Source organism: Carassius auratus, chromosome 28 (genome assembly GCF_003368295.1).
Source record: "Carassius auratus strain Wakin chromosome 28, ASM336829v1, whole genome shotgun sequence".
NCBI lineage: Eukaryota > Metazoa > Chordata > Actinopteri > Cypriniformes > Cyprinidae > Carassius > Carassius auratus.
The window spans coordinates 25260780-25280019 of record NC_039270.1 but is presented as its reverse complement, the minus strand read 5'-3'; the positions used below and the strand labels follow the sequence as shown (position 1 = coordinate 25280019).

The following is a 19240-nucleotide window of genomic DNA, read 5'->3' as shown; positions in this document are numbered from 1 at the left end:
AAATCGTCATGCTTTGACAGACCCACTTATCTAAAGTAAAGTAATGAAAAATGTATTATTCTGGAATTACGAACGTGCTAGAATATCCCTGATGAAATCGGACAAGTCCTAAATCATTAGGGTGGGTTGTTCCCAGAGACAAAGGAACTTTCCCGCCGCTTCAGATCGCGGATGTTCATTGGGTGGTTCACGCGAAAAGAGGCGTGAACATCTCAATCTATAAGAGTCGACCGAACAAGGTCCGCCTCTCTCTTCTTCCTCTTCCCCGTTCTCGGATACGCTGCTCTCCAACGTTGGTTCCGCGCGGCCATAGGCTCACAGCGCAAACCCCCTCAGCACAGGGGCTGAGAGAAAAAGAGAGATTTAAATGCTGCTTTAAAGTGTTGCTATTATTTGATTCGTTGTTGGTTCCACTAAGGTTTACTGACTGATTTTCATACCTGAGCTCATTCTGTGATCTCTCTCGCTTTCTCCACTTCTCTCTCTCTCTCTCTCTCTCTCTCTCGCTCTCTCTCTCTCTCTCTCTCTCTTTTATTTGGATTCCGTTATGTCTTGTAAATGTTTATTGTCTGTATTTTCGTACGCATATTTACTCTGTGTGATTTGTAGTTTGATGTATTACTAGTTGAATTATTAAAAACCCATATATAAAATGATTGGCTTGGACTCCACCCCACTCACATTACGAGTCACTGAAATGTTTTGGTCTTTAGCTACAAGCTTTAAATTTAGAAACTAAATTTATCATATCATAATGTTTTCGTGGCCAGAGAATATTTTTCCTTGAATTATAAGGCGTGATAACTTTATTGAAAATTGATAGGTCAATCTGGCTTGCTGGACAATCCACTGTTTGATCTGCAGTAATTTACAGTAAGAGATATCACAACAATTGATATGAAGAATGGAATATTGACATATTAATGAGTAAATTACAGTGCCCTGTGATTAGTATTGGTATAGGCAATTGAGCTATTTTTCATAATCAATAAAATTTAATGTAACTGCCATCTGAGATATATATTAATCAAATTCCTGATTAATAATTCAAATTCCCTATATATCATTTGAGTTAATTACTACGTAAAACTCATTGTTGTTACAACAGTAAAGGACAAAAGAAGACCAGGCCTGGGCTTTATTTTGGGTTTGTGCGCAACAGTCGTCCGCAAGGGGCTGTGGAGCTGTTTTGTCTTTATTTTATTATTAAAGCTTTATTTGATTGTCCGCTGGTTCCCACCTCCTCCTTCCCGAGATTGTGAAGTTTGTATGCCATTACAGTAATATTGTGACTTTATTAAACAATCCTCTACGAAAATGCAGTTTCATTGTGTTATCGATGTACTTTCAGGGAGGAACTTGTCAGCAAATCTACTTCACAGCACATCAGTGAAAGCAGTTGACAGTTACAGACGTGTGTTGAATCAGGGTCAGATCTGAATTCTGATGGTATGTAGATCTCCAGGAACAGGATTGTTCAGCCCTGTTATATTGGTAATGTATGATGGATTTACATTTAGCAGACCGTCGTCATGGACCCTCTCAGCATACAGCCGGTGAGTCCCATGTATCTTCTGAATCTCAACAGTTTATACCAAGTGTAGAGGAACAAGCTGAAACTGATCGCCACACTAATCGATGGCACAAACGGAGCGAGACCCAAAGGAACACGAGATATCAGATTGTCACAAGTTTCTCGTATTGCTGCCATTGCTTCCTCTACCCCAGATTCGACTATGACAAGGCTTGTAAATACTAGTATTCTACCACCCCCTATACATCTGGAGAACAGATTTGAAGCATTAATAAACGTGGGTGAGAAATCCCCGAATGTATTTAAACATGGATCTGATCAGCCAGCAGCTAACACCACTACAAACAGGCGCTACACTTCAAAGACTCAAAGTCCAGTCGTTCATCAGTGGACCACTCCCAGCAAGGGGAACAAATATGTTTTCACGGTTGCTTGGGCTCAACACATGGCTACAAAGATCTTGTAATTAGGGCCGGGACTCGATTAAAAAAATTAATCTAATTAATTAGAGGCTTTGTAATTAATTAATCGAAATTAATCGCATTTTAATCGCATATAAATATTTGACCTGAAAACAGTGAGAAGTAATTTTTTTTCAAATGGATTTATAGTATACCATTGAATAATGACTGAATACATAAGCTTAAGCAACAAAATATTGTTTATTTTTGTTCAACCAAGTCTAGCAGACCAGTGCAACTTTTGCCATGAAGTGTATCAATAGCATATTTAGAAACAATTTAGAAATAGTACATTTCAGAAATTCAGGAAGCTTATAGGTGCTGGAACCTTCTGTAAAGAGTTTTTTAAGTAAAACACAATACTGTCAATTACATTCAGAACATTGGAAACACTGACTATTAGAAAACATCTCTCTGTTGCTTCAGAGGCCATAACATACTAAGTCCAACTCTCAATAACCTTGGCCAAAACAATAAAGAGTTCAACATAAACTGTGGCACCAACAAAATAATATATAGTTCAACATAAAGTGTAAAGTCCACTCTAGCTGCTATATGTTTTGCGTTGAGGTGATACTTGAGACTCGATGTGCTGCAGGCTGCAGTGATATGCGGAGCGAACGCTAGTTGGTGCTTCAGTATAATCGGTCCGCCGAAACAAATCCAGTGAGAAACGTTCCACGGTGCAAAAATAAGTTATTAAAAATGCGGGAATTTTTTTTTCTGTAATTAATTAATCTTAGTTAACGCGTTATTTTTTGTGTAATTAATTAATCTCAATTAACGCGTTAAAGTCCCGGCCCTACTTGTAATACAAAAGGAGTCAATTTCATCGACAACTTCAATCTTTTCTGGGGCCATAGACAATTAAACCACATGGCCTCCACCCAAACAAACTTGGTGCAAGAGTGTTTAAGGACTATATCTACTTCTCCCTTCGTCATCCTTCAGCAGAGTGTCAATCCATTCAGCACACACACACCGGGTCCGAGTCATCATGTGGTTGACATATCCCACAAGGACACTGATAACACCATGCAGCCAAAACAATCACTGCTGATAGACACTATCCCTGCTGAGCCCTGCCCACAGAGCTCCTCACAGACTGACTGTGATGTATCAAAACAGCTACAAGATTCACCACCCAATGACAAATTTCTGGAAAACAGCCAGGGAAGCCAGGACAACACATCACAGCCACCGGAAACACCAGAGACACAGCCCATCTCACCAGACACATTATCCCTCTCTCCAGCATCTCCACTTCTGTGCTTCTCACAGAAAATGGAGGAATTGGTGTATGTTGGGACTAAACTCTCCCACTCATTCGCTGCTAGCCCGCAGATATCAAGAAAAAAAACGGCGGGTCCCCCAACCACCAAAGCCTGTGGGCTCTGTTCCTATGAGAGCTCTTCGACCACTGCCTCAACGCCAGGGCCCAAACCCTCTATCCAGGGTCCCCGCGGGTCCTTAAAAAGTCTTAAAATGTCTTAAATAAAATTTTTGATTTTTAAGGTCTGAAAATGTCTTGATTTCTGGGATTTTCCACAAGGAAGTCTTAAATTTCATGTGGGATCTTAAATTTCATGTCCGACTCGTCATTTTTATTTATTTTTTCAACCACAATTTGACCAGCGCAACATTTGGGGGCAGCACTTCGTGCGTGCAACCTGTTTCATTCCATAGGTGACATACGAGTAAGTGATTGATGAATGCCCTGCGTTGATGGTTCGCCACCACGGCATTTTGCGAAATCGCAAGCATGGGCAAATGTTTGTTTAATGACAAGTGGTTGGAGGACGAAAAGTATCGGGGGTGGCTGAAGAAAACAGCCAGTAATCATGAAGCGAGGTGTGCTTTATGTAAAAAGACGATAAAGCTGGGGACAATGGGCCACATAGCGCTCGATTCACACATGAAAGCAGAGAAGCACAAGAAGTGTGTGTCGTCGCAAGCAAGTAGTTTGCCCATAAGTATGTTCTCATCGAGCACTTCGACCTCTCAGCCTTCCACTTCAAGCAATGCCTTCGGCAGCTTTGCGAATGTAGCTACACTTAAGGCCGAAATACTGTGGGTATTTCAAACCGTAAGCCGCCACAACTCGTACACCTCAAATGAGGACATCCACCTAGTTTTTCAAGCAATGTTCCCTGACTCAGAGTGTGCGAGTACGTTCACATGTGGAAGGGATAAAACCGCATATTTAGCACGATTTGGTGTTGCCCCATACATAAAGAAGGAACTCATTTCACGGGCAAACAAGGATGCTTTCATCATAATGTTCGATGAGTCCATGAACACAACAACGAAAACTAAACAGTTGGACTTGCACGTCAGATGTTGGTCAACTGACGAGACCGGGACCCCGATTGTCAGGTCTCGCTATCTGGGTTCTCAGTTTTTGGGCCACTCAACGGCAGAAGACTTGCTGGAACATTTTAAGGTAAGACTCTCAAAGTAAAATTTAAAATGCTTTGCGTGTTTTTATGTTATTTCCTAATGAATATTTGTGACAATATATCGATGAATCGCGATTCTTGGATTGATTTTAATTTTCTCCGAATGCGTTGCAAATTTATTCTGAGCTTAGTTTTTGCAGATGGCGCTCTAGGCTAGTTTTTAGTCGCACACTCAAATGCTCACGAAGAAGAGCGCTCGTGCTTTCGGCTGAGTCTGAGAATGTACTTGGTATAATGCTTTTATGACGCGAGATTTATGTTAACAGCCCACTGCAAACACCCTTGTACTTTGCTTCAACCTTTTCGAACTTTATAACTTATTATTTTATAGTAGGTTCAAGTGGTGTGTGTAAGGCATCTAAAGCACGCAGTGCCATCTGCTGTTAAAAACTAAACTAAGAATCGGTTCGAGAGAGAATCGCGATGCATTCAGAAAAATTAGAAACGATCCAGAAAAATTTATCGATGCACAATGCATCGATATATTGTCCCACCCAATCAGTTGTGGGTGGGTGACATCTAGTCTAGGCATTCTGGAAGGCAATGATGTAAATAACTTTTGTATAAAGCATTCAGTATGCATTATGCTTCTTGCATATTTTTTATGTGAAAAGTAAAATTGAATTAAATAATGTAGGCCAGTTCATAATAAGACTCCAAATATCTGTTTTGTGCTTCTCAATTTTAGGTTAACCATTTTGACACTGAACCATACTACATAGACCCAATTTGCGAGCATTCACTATTATGGCTTAAGATGTGTTTCTCAAAAAAAAAGAAAAGTAAAATCAAGGACCACTTAGCCAATAAAAAAACAAACAAAAAAAAAACAAATCTTGACATATTTGGCTTAATGTTTATCCCTATGCATGTAAAAATGCAGGCCATTTTAGTCTTCTGAAACCATGGCTAACTTCACCTGGAAATAATGTGCATGATTAGAATACAAGTCATGAGAAGTGAATTGGAAATGTTCAACAGTGTCACAGTCCATGTCAGTCATTTTTGTTGATGACTTTTGTTCACAGACCTCTTTGGTAATCGGGCATACCACCAGTGGTCCCTTGACCACAGTTTGAGAATCATTACTTTAGACAAACCATAAAATCTGAGTGAACATGAATTAAAATGTTATTACTCTTGTTTTATAATTTCAGGAGGGCACCAAGGAACTTAATTTACGGAACTTGCTTTCTGTATCAATGGATGGACCTGCAGTCAATTGGAAATTCATGGATCTCCTACAATTGGAACATGGAGAACAGTTTGGGGGGATTCAACTCCAAGTGGTAGGAAGCTGTGGTATCCACACCCTACACAATTCATTTAAAGGTGGATTTGAGGTGTGGCATGTAGAAAAGGTGCTGAGATCTCTCCACTGTCTCTTCAATAATGCCCCAGCAAGAAGAGAGGATTTCACATCTGCAACACTGTCGTCCACATTCCCCTTATCCTTCTGTGGCCATCGCTGGCTCGAAAATGTGCCTGCTGCAGAGAGGGCCATTGAAATTTGGCCCTCTATTGAGAAGTTTGTTGACCAAGTGTCAACAAAGAAGGTGAAGAACCCAGGAAATGCATCATTCGACACCCTCTCTGAGGCAAGAAAGGATCCTCTTATCTGTGCCAAACTCCACTTCTTTGTGTTCATAGCAAGAGTCTTTCAACCATTTCTGGAAAAATATCAAAAAGATGCTCCCATGATGCCCTTCCTGTGGAATGACTTGGAGGATTTGATAAGGGTAATTATTTGTCATAATGCATAACACCTTAAGTACACAGAAATTCACTGATCTAACTCAAACATATATATATTTTATTTTACTAGAGCCTTCTCAAACGATTCATCAAGCGTGATGCTTTGCCCTCGAGTCCATATAAGCTGGTGAGGCTCGATGTCACAGACCAGAAGCTTTGGCTTGGCACAAAAGATGTTGACATTGGCATGGGTGCAGCAGCTGTTATCAAGGTGGGTGTATTCCGTTTCATCAAAGTAGTTCATAATTACATGTAGATATTAACATTGACTTGTTTGTGTGTGTGGAGAGAGGCATGTTCTGAAAAGGGGCGCCATTAAGCTCAGTGTATTATGCTTAATTATTGCAGATCAGACTATGTAGAGGGACAGAAATGTTGTAGATTTGACAAACCAATGTTTTTTTTTCTGTCAGGGACTGTCAGGGGCCAAGGGCAGAGTAAGCGAGCTTGGTGTGCTGCAGTTTAAAAAAGAATGCCAGAATGCACTTTCAAAAATATGCAAGAAGGCACTGGATAAGTGCCCTCTAAAATATGCCACTGTCCATAACATGATGTGCCTGGAGTCCTGGACCCAAGAAAAATGTATTCCAGCCCTGACGAATGCCTACAGAAACTGAAACGTCTCATTGAGAAGTTTGTGTTGGACAAACAGTTGACAGGCGGGATATCTTCTGGTAAATTATAGGAATAAGAATAGAATGGCACTCACTGTTTACACACTTCCTCCCATTTATATCAGTCAAGACCAACACCTATAACATTACCTGTAACATAAAATTCAACATGTATTCCCATTTCTGTGTACATATTTGATACTATTCACTGACTTCAAATGATCAGGTAAAGGTAAAGTTACATAGTATACTATTTAAACAGGCCATTCCATACAAAAAAAAAACACTAAAATTGTTTTTTTGATTTTTTTTTGCGTGTTTTTTTTTTTTTAGTTTAGTTTAGTGCAGGTTGACATGACTTGAGTGCAAACCTATGAGGTACAGAACCCAGGCATTTTTCTTTGTAAAAATATTATTCATGAAAGGGATTAACAGAAAATGTATGGAATCAGTGTGGATTGGTCTCTTTAAAAGAACGCAGCTTTGCCTTTTATGTTGCGATGCTAATTTTTTATTCACACTGGCTCTCCTTTGTGCATTATTACAGGTGATGTGATTTCTCAACAGTTTGAGAAGGCCCTTTCCAATGAAGCCAAATCGCTGGAATTTGCAAACTTCCAGCCCTCAGTGTCCAGGGTTGATACATTCCTGTCTCAGAATCTCAGTTCCTACACTGATCTGTGGAACTTCTGCAAGAAGTTACTACTCCTCTCACATGGACAAGCTGAAGTGGAGCGGGGCTTCTCCATCAACAAAGAAGTGGAGACGTGCAACATGTCTGAGGAGACAGTAGTTATTCAAAGGCTCATCTGTGATCAAGTGAAAGTTTGTGGGGGGGTGACAAAAGTGCCTCTTACAAAAGAGCTAATCAGTTACTGTGCATCAGCACGGAGCCGTTACCGGGCACATTTGGAAGAGGAAAAAAAGAAGAGAGAGACCGAAGAAAACTCCAAGAAAAGAAAGTATGTCGAAGAGGACCTGAAAGAGCTAAAGCAAAAGAAAAAATCAATTCGAGAAATTTGCATATCTTTGGAGAATGATGCAGATAGAATGGCAGAGCAAGCCGAAAGTTCAGGTGGTAGTAAAATGGCCACATTGATCACAGAATCCAATTCTTTGAGGAGACGAGCTAAAGATAAACATAAAGAACTAATTGAGTTGGATGCAGAAATTGAAAACAAGATTGTAGAATTGACAAAACTGTCATGAGGGCTTTGAGTTTGAGAACTTAAAAGTTGAAGGTTTACATGTACCTTTAGTTATTTATTTGGATTATTTGCTGAATGTTACTGTCTGGGCCTATAAAATCAGTTCCGTTTTTGTTTGATCAGCACTGTGGTTTTATAGGGAAGTCCGAAGATTTTTCTCTATTATTTGACATCCCATGTAAGCATGACTGTTTTCATGCTATTCTGTTTGTATACTGTTATACATGCATATCTTTGGATTGCCAGATTGGCATTAATCCCATTGTTGACCAAGTTTGATGTCTTCACAGCGCTAAAAGAAGTAGCTGAACAAAGCACTTTTAAATAAATTTCTGATCCTGATCTTTCCTACATTTTTCTGACTGGATCTTCATTCATTAGGTCTATGCATAGATTATTGAATGTGCTTGCATTTATCTGTGTCTGAAATGATACAAAACACTAATCAGACCCTGAACAACATTTTCTTGGGGGAGAACCCCCAAACCCAGCTCAAGGCTATTTGGCAGCCACATTTACCCATAATTTAGATCAAGTATGACGAATACTTTAACTTTTGTGTATTTGTGGGCTTTTATAATGTACTGGGGCTGTCTTCCATGTCATTTTCAGACTGCTATGAGGGGCCAGAATTAAGAAATTACCTGAAGTACCTTAAAGGCTGATAGTTTATACATAGTCAACAATGTAAGGGTTGTAAGGTCAATCAGCACTTGGTATAAACGTTTTCGCGTCCCTTTGACCTTTCTTGAGTGTGACTCTGTTGAGCTGTGCCACGCTAATGCTTCGTGGTAAAGTCTTAAATTTTCCTTTTAGAGGACTTAAAAAGGTCTTAAAAGTTATTAAATTTGCTGTAAAAAAATGTGCAGAGACCCTGTCTATCTGCTGAAGGTGAACCAAAAACAACTGATAGCAGCTCTCAGTGATATGTGTCGGGTCCCCGCTATAATAGCAGCAACATTCACAATTGCTTACAGAACAAGCGGGAACCCAGTGTGCCTGTAGCTTTCTCTATTTCAGTTTTATCACGTGATAGAAAGTCTAAGGGCTTCTCAAGCCGAAGGGCAAACTCATCTAATCTGCGGCCTATTATGCATCAAATTAAGATTGATATGAAGACACCAAGCACTGCCATCAAGTTAGCACTTTTAAACATTCGCTCACTAAAAAATAAATCATTTCTAATCAATGACTTTATAACCACAAACAATCTGGATTTTATGTTTCTAAATGAAACATGGTTAGAAGACAGCTGCAGTGCAACAATCCTAAATGAAGCAGCCCCTCCTATCTTCACTTACATGAGTGTTTGCAGGACTGTTAGGAGAGGTGGGGGTGTAGCTGCTCTATTTAAAGATGTCTATCAATGCAAGCAAGTGTCATTTGGTCAGTACTTGTCTTTTGAATATCTAGGGATTGTGCTGAAAGGTGCCCCACGCATTCTGTTTATTATTATTTACAGGCCTCCAAAATACTCTCCAGCCTTTGTTGAAGAGGTCACAGAAATGTTATCAATAATTTCCTCAGAGTTTGACTGTTTTGCAATTGCAGGGGATTTTAATATTCACATAGATAATGCAGAAAAACAAAACTACAAAAGAAATGATAACAGTTCTAAACACTTTTGACCTGATTCAGCATGTGCATGGACCCACACACAAAGGTGGACACACTCTGGATCTAATCATCAGTAGGGGTCCAAACATTTCATCTATTGTTACTAAGGACATAGCACTATCTGATCACTTCTGTATTTTCTTTGGATATATTGATCTCTGCTACCACTGAATCTAGATCTGTCTCTGTCAGAAGGAGATGCATAAACTAGAACACAAGTGTACTATTTATGGAGGCTTTATCTTTAACACCAAGCATTTCTGCAGACTGTTGATATTCTCCTTGATTCCTTCAACTCTAAAGTTAAGAATGTTATTGATGATATTGCTCCAATAATAGTCAGTAAGAAAACAAACAGACAGAAATCAGTTTGGAGAAGATCAACAGCAGTTCAGACTATGAAAAGACAATGCAGAAAAGCCGAGCGAATGTGGAGGAAGACGAAACTTGAAATTCACTATAGCATCTATAAAGAGAGCCTTCATGCTTTTAATGTGAAACTAGCCACTGCTAGACAGAATTTATTCTCAAACCTTATAAACAGTAACTTAAATAACACTCTTACTCTTTTTGCCACTGTTGAGAGACTAACAAACCCCCCAAGTCAGATTCCAAGTGAAATGCTCTCAGACAGCAAATGCAATGAGTTTGCTTCTTTCTTTTCTGAGAAGATCATAAATATCAAGAAGGCGATTAGCACATCCTCAAGTAATGCAGAGGTCAGACAGATTTGGCCAAAATATCAAAATGATACTATGTCTATTTTTGAAACAATTGACAGCAAAATTCTGGAAGACATAGTGCAGCACCTAAAATCATCAACCTGTTGTCTTGACACACTTCCCACATCTTTTTTCAAAAGTGTGCTTGACTGCTTAAAAGTGGTGAATGCCTCACTTCTTTCTGGGACATTTCCAAACTCCCTAAAAACTGCAGTTGTTAAGCCCCTCCTGAAAAAGACCAATCTTGATAACACAATTTTGAGCAATTTTAGACCAATATCTAATCTTCCTTTTATAGGCAAAATTATAGAAAAGGTAGTTTTTAATCAGCTGAACAAATACTTAAACTCAAATGGATACCTGGACAATTTTCAATCTGGTTTCCGACCGCATCACAGCACAGAGACAGCACTCATTGAGATAATAAATGATATTTGCTTAAATTGTGACTCTGGCAAAATATCGGTGCTGGTATTGCTAGATCTCAGTGCTGCGTTTGACACTGTCGATCATAACATACTACTAGAGAGACTGGAAAACTGGGTCTGGCTTTCTGGGATGGTACTCAAATGGTTAAGATCATACTTAGAAGGGAGAGGCTATTATGTGAGTATAGGAGAGCATAAGTCTAAGTGGACGTCCATGACATGCAGAGTCTCACAAGGCTCAATTCTTGCACCGCTCTTGTTTAGCCTGTATATGCTTCCACTAAGTCAAATGATGAGAAAGATCCAAATTGCCTACCACAGCTATGCTGATGATACCCAGATTTACCTAGCCTTATCTCCAAATAACTACAGCCCCATTGACTCCCTCTGCCAATGCATTGATGGAATTAATAGTTGGATGTGCCAGAACTATCTTCAGTTAAATAAGGAAAAAACTGAAGTCATTGCATTTGGAAACAAAGATGAAGTGTTCAAGGTGAATGCATACCTTGACTCTAGGGGTCAAACAACTAAAAATCAAGGCAGGAATCTTCGTTTGATTCTGGAGACAGACCTTAGTTTCAGTAGTCATGATAAAGCAGTAACTAAATTTGCATACTATCATCTAAAAAACATTGCAAGAATTAGATGTTTTGTTTCCAGTCAAGACTTGGAGAAACTTGTTCATGCCTTTATCACCAGCAGGGTGGACTATTGTAATGGGCTCCTCACTGGCCTTCCCAAAAAGACCATTAGACAGCTGCAGCTCATCCAGAACGCTGCTGCCAGGATTCTGACTAGAACCAGAAAATCTGAGCATATCACAACAGTCCTCAGGTCCTTACACTGGCTTCCAGTTACATTTAGGATTGATTTTAAAATACTTTTACTCGTATATAAGTCACTAAATGACCTAGGACCGGAATATATTGCAGATATGCTCACTGAATATAAACCTAACAGAGCACTCAGATCATTAGGATCAAGTCAGTTAGAAATACCAAGGGTTCACACAAAACAAGGGGAGTCCGCCTTTAGTTACTATGCTGCCCGCAGTTGGAATCAGCTTCCAGAAGAGATCAGATGTGCTAAAACACTAGTCACCTTTAAATCTAGACTCAAAACCCATCCTTTTAGCTGTGCATTTATTGAATGAGCACTGTGCAATGTCTGAACAGATTGCACTATATTTTCACTGTTTTATTTTTATTTGTATTTATCATTTTCTAACTGTTTTTAAATGTTTTAATCATTTTAAAAGTTTTAAAATTGCTTGTTTTATTTTGGTTAATTTTTTCTTCATAATTATTTTACTTTCTTTTATGTAAAGCACTTTGAATTACCATTGTGTACAAAATGTGCTATATAAATAAACTTGCCTTGCCTTGCCTTCCAGTTTCCGCCCTCCTGGGTCAGCCGACAACTTCATCTCCGGCGCCCTCTGCCGTCAACTCAAACCTGCTACCACGGCAATGCCGTCAGCCTACCAGGTCCACACAATAACCGGCAGGCCGCTGAGTAGAAGATGTCTGGGTCCCATTTCCCCCCAAACCGGACTACTCCACCACGAGGAGATCCATCTGCTGGGTCTGGAGGAATCCACCGCTGACGTCATTCTAGGGCGCCCATGGTTGGAGCAGCACAGCCCTGTCATCTCATGGAAGACGGGCGAAGTCCTGAAGTGGGGCGATTCCGGTTTCAAGATCTGCATCACTGGTTGTCCTGTCCCAGCCAAACCTTACCCTGCACCTCTTCCAGTTTATTCTACCTCTATTGAGAGCCCAGTGGAAAACCAATCCATTTCCATCCCTACATGCTACGCCCCCTTGAGCGACGTCTTCTGCCCCAAACGGGCTTCCAAGCTGCCTCCACACCGGCCATGGGACTGTGCCATAGATCTGCTGCCGGGTGAACCAGTGACTAAAGGAAGGATCTACCCCCTTTCCATTCCGGAGAAGAAGGCCATCGAGGAATACATAAAGGAGGTGCTTGCCCAGGGTTACATTCATCCATCTACCTCCACTGCTGCTTCAAGCTTCTTCTTTGTTGAAAAAGAAGGACGGAGGCTTACGTCCCTTTAGCGATTATCGGGCTCTCAACAACATAACCATCAAATTTAGTTTCCTTGGTTACAACATCAACAGCAGTGGCATCCGGATGGACGAGGGGAAGGTGAATGCCATAAGGAATTGGCCCACTCCTACCACCATCAAAGAACTCCAACAATTCCTTGGCTTTGCCAGTTTCTACAGACGTTTCATCCAGAACTACAGTGCCATCACCAGCCCTCTCACTAGTCTCCTCCGAAATAAGCCTAAATCACTCTCTTGGACTCCAGCCGCCACAGAGACCTTCAACTAGAAGGCATTTCGACGCCTCTACCACCGGGAGCGGTCTTATCTCAGCAGCAGGGGAATGCCAGTCGCCTCCACCCATTGCGCCGCCTTCTCCCGGAAGCTCAACCCGGCGGAGGTAAATTATGACATCTGCAACCGTGAGTTGTTGGCCATCAAGTTGGCCCTGGAAGAATGGAGTCATTGGCTGGAGGGAGACAAACACCCCTTTCTGGTTAAATCTGAGACAAGCCTGCTGGGCACTATTCTTCACCCGCTTCCACTTTACCATCTCGTATCGCCCAGGGGCAAAGAACGTGAAGGCTGATGCCCTGTCCCGGTGTCACGCCCCCGAAGAAAATTTTGAGGAAACCAAAAGCATTCTCCCCAAAAAGGTCATCATCAGCCCCATTACCTGGTCTGCCGAGACCCTTCCTCGAATCGATCCTGCTACCAACACCCCGCCGGATTGCCCACCAGGACACCAGTACATCCCCAGGACACGGTGCACTACACTCATTCACTCCGCTCACACATCTCTTGCCACTGGTCACCCGGGGTCAATGAAACCCTCTCGTTGCTAAGGGAACGCTTCTGATGGCCCAACATGGCCCCGGATGTCAGAAGGCACGTGAACGGATGTACAGACTGCGCCGTCTCCAAAAGCCCACGCCATCTACCATCAGGCAAGCTCCATCCTCTGGCCGTCCCTAAGCGCCTGTGGTCACACCTAGGGGTGGATTTTATTACTGATCTTCCTCCTTCAGATAATAATACCTGCATTCTTGTCATAGTGGATAGATTTTCTAAGTCATGTCGTCTTCTCCGCCATGGAAACGGCCAAGTTATTTAACCATGTCTTCAGGTACTTCGGCTTCCCAGAAGACATTGTCTCAGACCGAGGTCCTCAGTTCATCTCCCGGGTATGGAAGCCATTGCATTCACTCCTAGGTGTGGCCATCAGTCAGTCCTCCGAATACCATCCACAATCGAACGGGCAGATGGAGAGGAAGGTTCAGGAGATGTTTGTGGCTTACCCTCCTTGTGAAGGGTGTCAATAATTGTCTTCTGAACAACTGTCAGATCAGCAGTCTTCCCTATGATTGTGTAGCATAGTGAACCAAAGTGAGAGACCATTTTGAAGGCTCTGGTGCAGGTGTTTTGCAGGTGTTTTGAGTTGATTAGCTGATTGGCTTGTCATCATATTCTAATTTGTTGAGATTAATTAGTGGGTTTTTGTTAAATGTGAGCTAAAATTATCACAATTAAAAGAGCCAAAGACTTGAAAAACTACTTCATTCTGTGTGCATTGAATTTAATACATGAATTTCACAATTTGAGTTGAATTACAGAAATAAATGAACTTTTCCATGACATTCTAATTTATTGAGATGCACCTGTATATATATATAGCATTTCTTAATGGGAAATTAAGTGATGACGTGTTTCTGGCAAAGTCATAGGGCAGCTTAATTTTGCTGTAAAGAACCACACTACCTATAATCCTGAGGAGAGATCCTCCTTGGATCTACCAGACATCACACAAGTCTTCTTATTTGGTCAACCCACATTTTCCTGTAAGTCATAACAGAAGAACATGAATAGGAATGAAAATAACACTTGTTTTCTGTTCACACCAGGTTGATAACTTTGATTAAAATTTCAGAAGAGATGGGTTTCCGGTTATGGCGCATGAGGAGTAGACGTGTGCGTTTTTTTCGTTGATATCTGACAGCATTTGTTTTGTGACTTCATTCGACCTTGAAATGTCCAAAGGAAGGGGAAAACAAGCCGATAAAGACAGAGAAGGTGCCTCTTCACCGGGTGTTAGCGTTACGCTAGCAGAGATCAGTGCTTTACACAGTGACCTCAGAGCCTCAGATTTCAAAGCATCTTTCGAAAGTTTGGCAACGAAGTTGGATAACATTCAGTCCACAGTGGCAGATCATGATCTTCGCATCGGGAATCTTGAGTCCGGCACTACGGAGATCATTCAACGACTCGAAGCTACGTGTTCGGGGCTCCAGAAGGATAACGAGTGGCTTAAGGCTAAAGTCTCAGATCTCGAGAGCCGCAGCCGGCGCCAAAACATTCGAATCCTGGGCTTACCCGAGTCAATCGAGGGGCCGCGTCCGAGTACATTTTTCTCCCAGCTTCTGGTCGATGTCCTCGGATCTCAGGTGTTAACCTCGCCGCCCGAGTTAGACAGAACTCATCGCAGCCTCGCACCTAATCCAGCGCCTGGGCAGAGACCGCGACCCGTCATCTTGCGATTTCATCGTTTTCAAGTGAAGGACTTGGTCATCCGTGAGTTGATGTATGAAGGACACAAAATCCGTATCTTTGAGGATTACTGCCCCGAGGTTTTGAAACTTTGATCTGAGTATAAGGATGTGATGTCGTCATTGTACAAACGCGGACTCAAGGCTGCGCTTCTGTTCCCTGCTAGACTGCGAATTACTCTTCCAAACAGTGAGAAGAAATGGCTGGCTTCGGTCGCGGAAGCCAACAACTTCATCCAGAGCTTGTACTCATAGTAAATTGGACGAACTGTATTTTATTTTGAGCAGTCTTGATTTTGACTATTTTGAACAGTCTTTGAAGTTTTTTTTCCTCCCCATTATTTTAAAGAATAGCCTGGTCGTCGGCCCCGCGGGTTTGAGTCTGGAGTCTGGACACTTGGCTAAACTGGCAAAGTTGATTCTTTTTCTCTTTCATAAAACTTGCTAACTACAAGGACCCTTCAAATCTCATTTTATTTACAGTTTGGTAAAAAAAAAAAAAGCATTGCAATTAGTTTAAAATTCTCGTTTACAGACAAACAGCTTTTAATTTTCAAATCAGACTCCATCATACTGCGAGCAGGCTGCTAAATTTCAGCTTCTTGTTAAGAATAATCTGTACACGTTGTTTTTGTTTTTTGTCTCTTTATCGTTTTTAAGTTTTTCTTATATCTTTGGCAATCTGTGTGCAATCACTATGGCACTTTATATCCTTATGTTACAAGCAAGATGTACTATTGGCTGGGGTGTTTGTGGGGGACGTTGGGGGTCTCAGAAATCTTGTCATGTTCAGTGAATTAATTATCCACACCCATGACAAATAACAAAATGGCTCCTTGTGGCGCGCTGAAATTCACCATCTGGAACGTCAAATGACTGAATTATCCAGTGAAACGAAATAAAGTTCTTAATTATTTGAAACAATTGAATACTAGCATAGCGTTTATTCAGGAAACACACCTCAGGCCTACAGACCATCTAAGTATTAGAAAGGGCTGGGTAGGCCAGCTCTACCACTCCAGCTTCCAGGATAGGTCTTGCGGGGTAGCTATTCTCATCCACAAATCAGTTCCTTTCTCCGTTTCTGAGGTCATCTCGGATCCCAATGGCCGCTTTATTATTCTTAGAGGACAGATCAATGGAGTTCGTTTGATTTTGGCCAATGTGTATGGCCCAAACTGGGATGATGAGGCTTTTTTCAAAAAAGTTTTGTTTTCCCTCCCTGATTTGAACTCCAACCAACTAATTCTAGGTGGGGATTTTAACTGCTGCTTAGACCCTCTTCTAGACCGTTCCTCATCAAAGCCATGTGCACAGTCCAAGTCCAGCAGGACAATTCAGTTATTCATGGAGCAATATGCTGTTTCTGATGTTTGGCGGTTTTTTAATTGTAGCACAAAACAGTTTTCTTTTTTTTCCCCTGTACACCATACTTTCTCCCGCATTGATTACTTTCTTGTTGATAACAAATTGCTTCCAATGATTAGCTCATGTATCTATAATACTATTGTTATCTCAGACCATGCTGCGGTTACATTTAGATTCTAATTTTATCTCTGTCATTAACGATCGTATTGACCTTTTTATTTCTACAAATGTTTCCCCTGATGTTTCATCTAAGACAATTTGGGAGGCATGCAAGGCTTATTTAAGGGGAGAAATAATTTCATATTCAGCTTATACAAGAAAAATAATGAATGAAAGGAAAGCTAATCTTTTGAATACTTTGGCAGACCTCCAGTCTAGGTGTGTTAATTCTACAAACGCCGATGACTTTGTTAAATTTCTGACAACCAAGACAGAGTTTGACTTACTTACTACAAATGAGGCCACTAAAGCTCTACATAAAACTCGGTGCAATTATTATGAATTCGGTGATAAATCAAGTAAATTGCTTGCCCATCAGTTGCGTCAGTCTGCTGCTTCACATCTCATTACTCAAATTTCCACATCTGCTGGGTCTTCAGTTAATCCACTTACTATCAATAATGAGTTCAGGAATTTTTATTCCTCGTTATATACTTCGGAAAGCATAGCTGAAGTAGCCCAATTCGATAGTTTTTTCAATTCCTTCAATGTGCCTTGCATTGATCCTGATATCTCCTCAAATTTGATAGGCCCGCCTACATTGAATGAAATTAAGTCTGCTCTTAGTCTAATGCAGAATGGCAAATGCCCAGGGCCGGATGGCTTCCCTGCTGAATTTTTCAACAGATTTTCTGTTTTTAAAAACCTCTTTTACTTAACATGTTCAATGAGTCTTACAGCTCACGTATTCTTCCTAATTCCTTACGGCAGAATATCATTTCTCTTATTCTCAAAAAAGATAAAGATCCTTCTCAGTGCAGCAATTATCGCCCCATCTCCTTACTTTGTTCAGATGTAAAATTATTAGCTAAGGTCCTAGCAAGACGCCTGGAGGTGGTCCTTCCAACTTTAATTTCTACTGACAAAACAGGTTTTATTAAAAATAGACATTCTTTTCATAATATTAGACGCCTTTTGAATATTCACTATTCTTCTTTAAATGAAACGCCAGAGTTAGTTATTTCCATGGATGCTGAGAAGGCGTTTGACAGGATCGAGTGGCACTATTTGTTTTATACACTGAAGAAATTTGGCTTTCCTGATCAGTTTATATCTTGGATTAGGCTTTTATATAGATCTCCCTTGGCATGTGTTCGAACTAATAATAACTATTCTGAGTATTTCTCCCTTGGTCGCGGGACTAGACAGGGTTGCCCACTTTCTCCCCTTTTGTTTGCAATAGCCATTGAGCCTTTTGCAATTGCTCTAAGATCCAGTGCAATGGCTGGCATTCAAAGGGGAGGGTTGGAGCATAAGCTATCTTTGTATGCAGATGATCTTCTCTTATATGTCTCTAAGCCTGGCACTTCCATTCCCCTTGTACTTGATTTGTTAATGGATTTTGGCCTAATCTCAGGCTATAAGTTACATTTTAGTAAAAGCTGATTAATGCCCATTAACACAGCTGCCTTGAATTATCCATTAGCTTCCCTACCGTTTAGGTCTTCCTTACAAAGTTTTAGATATTTGGGCATAAATTTGACAAAGAACTTTTCAGACTTATTTGATCTAAATTTTGTCCCACTGCTTAATCGTCTATCTCAGGATTTTAAACGTTGGTCTCTCCTTCCTATATCCCTGATTGGTAGGGTTAATTGTATTAAGATGAGCGTGCTCCCTAAATTTTTATATTTATTTCAGTGTATTCCTATCTTTATTCCAAAGTCTTTTTTTGTTACACTATACAGCTCTATTTCTAGTTTTCTTTGGAATAAAAAAACCCCAAAGATTCGTAAAGGCATTCTGTAGAAGACAAAACAATTAGGTGGTCTAGCTCTTCCTAATTTTCTAATATATTATTGGGCAGCAAATATACGCACAACTCTTTACTGGTTCCAGCCAAGCAACTCTGTCAACTCCCCATCCTGGCTGCATATTGAGAATGCTTCATGTAAATCATCTTCCTTGGCGGCTCTTTTATGCCTCCCATATACATTGTCCCCAATGAAATATTCAAATAATATAATTGTTAAAAACAGTCTTAAAATCTGGACCCAATTTTTGAGACATTTTGCTCTTCATAATAGCCCCCTGTTATCCCCAATACATTCTAACCCATTGTTTTACCTCTCCATCTTAGACCGTCCATACACCTCTTGGAGAGACCTTGGGTTGGTTTCTATTGCTGACCTTTACATCGATGGAGTTTTAGCCTCTTTTGAACAGTTGACTTCTCAGTTTAATATTTCCAAACAACATTTTTTCAGATATTTACAAATTCGAGATTTTGTACGCAAAAA

At 40.6% G+C, this 19240-nt stretch overlaps 2 protein-coding genes across 3 annotated transcripts in view; one reads left to right on the top strand and one right to left on the bottom strand.

The window, feature by feature from the left end:
* LOC113047414 (uncharacterized) overlaps positions 1 to 19240 on the bottom strand; it is a 161963-nt gene that overhangs the window by 80699 nt on the left and 62024 nt on the right. The gene's annotated exons all lie outside the window — the stretch shown is intronic.
* LOC113047302 (uncharacterized) lies at positions 3627 to 7606 on the top strand. Of its 2 annotated transcripts, XR_003276230.1 has the most exons (5): positions 3627 to 4438; positions 5612 to 6010; positions 6105 to 6193; positions 6280 to 6420; positions 6623 to 6765. XR_003276230.1 is itself a non-coding variant. In XM_026208661.1 (4 exons), the coding sequence occupies exons 1-4, from the start codon at positions 3758 to 3760 to the stop codon at positions 7377 to 7379; spliced, it is 1413 nt and encodes a 470-aa protein (XP_026064446.1). In that variant the 5' UTR covers positions 3627 to 3757; the 3' UTR covers positions 7380 to 7606. The 2 variants fall into 2 exon arrangements, 1 of the variants encoding a protein (XP_026064446.1); XM_026208661.1 differs by lacking the exon at positions 6623 to 6765 and adding an exon at positions 7371 to 7606 and having other exon boundaries at positions 5612 to 6193.

Coding starts and splice junctions, on each gene's coding strand:
- LOC113047302 (XM_026208661.1), top strand. CDS start 3,758: ATGGGCAAATGTTTGTTTAATGACAAGTGGTTGGAGGACGAAAAGTAT. Junction 4,439..5,611: donor ACTTGCTGGAACATTTTAAG/GTAAGACTCTCA, acceptor TTATAATTTCAG/GAGGGCACCAAGGAACTTAA. Junction 6,194..6,279: donor ACTTGGAGGATTTGATAAGG/GTAATTATTTGT, acceptor TTATTTTACTAG/AGCCTTCTCAAACGATTCAT.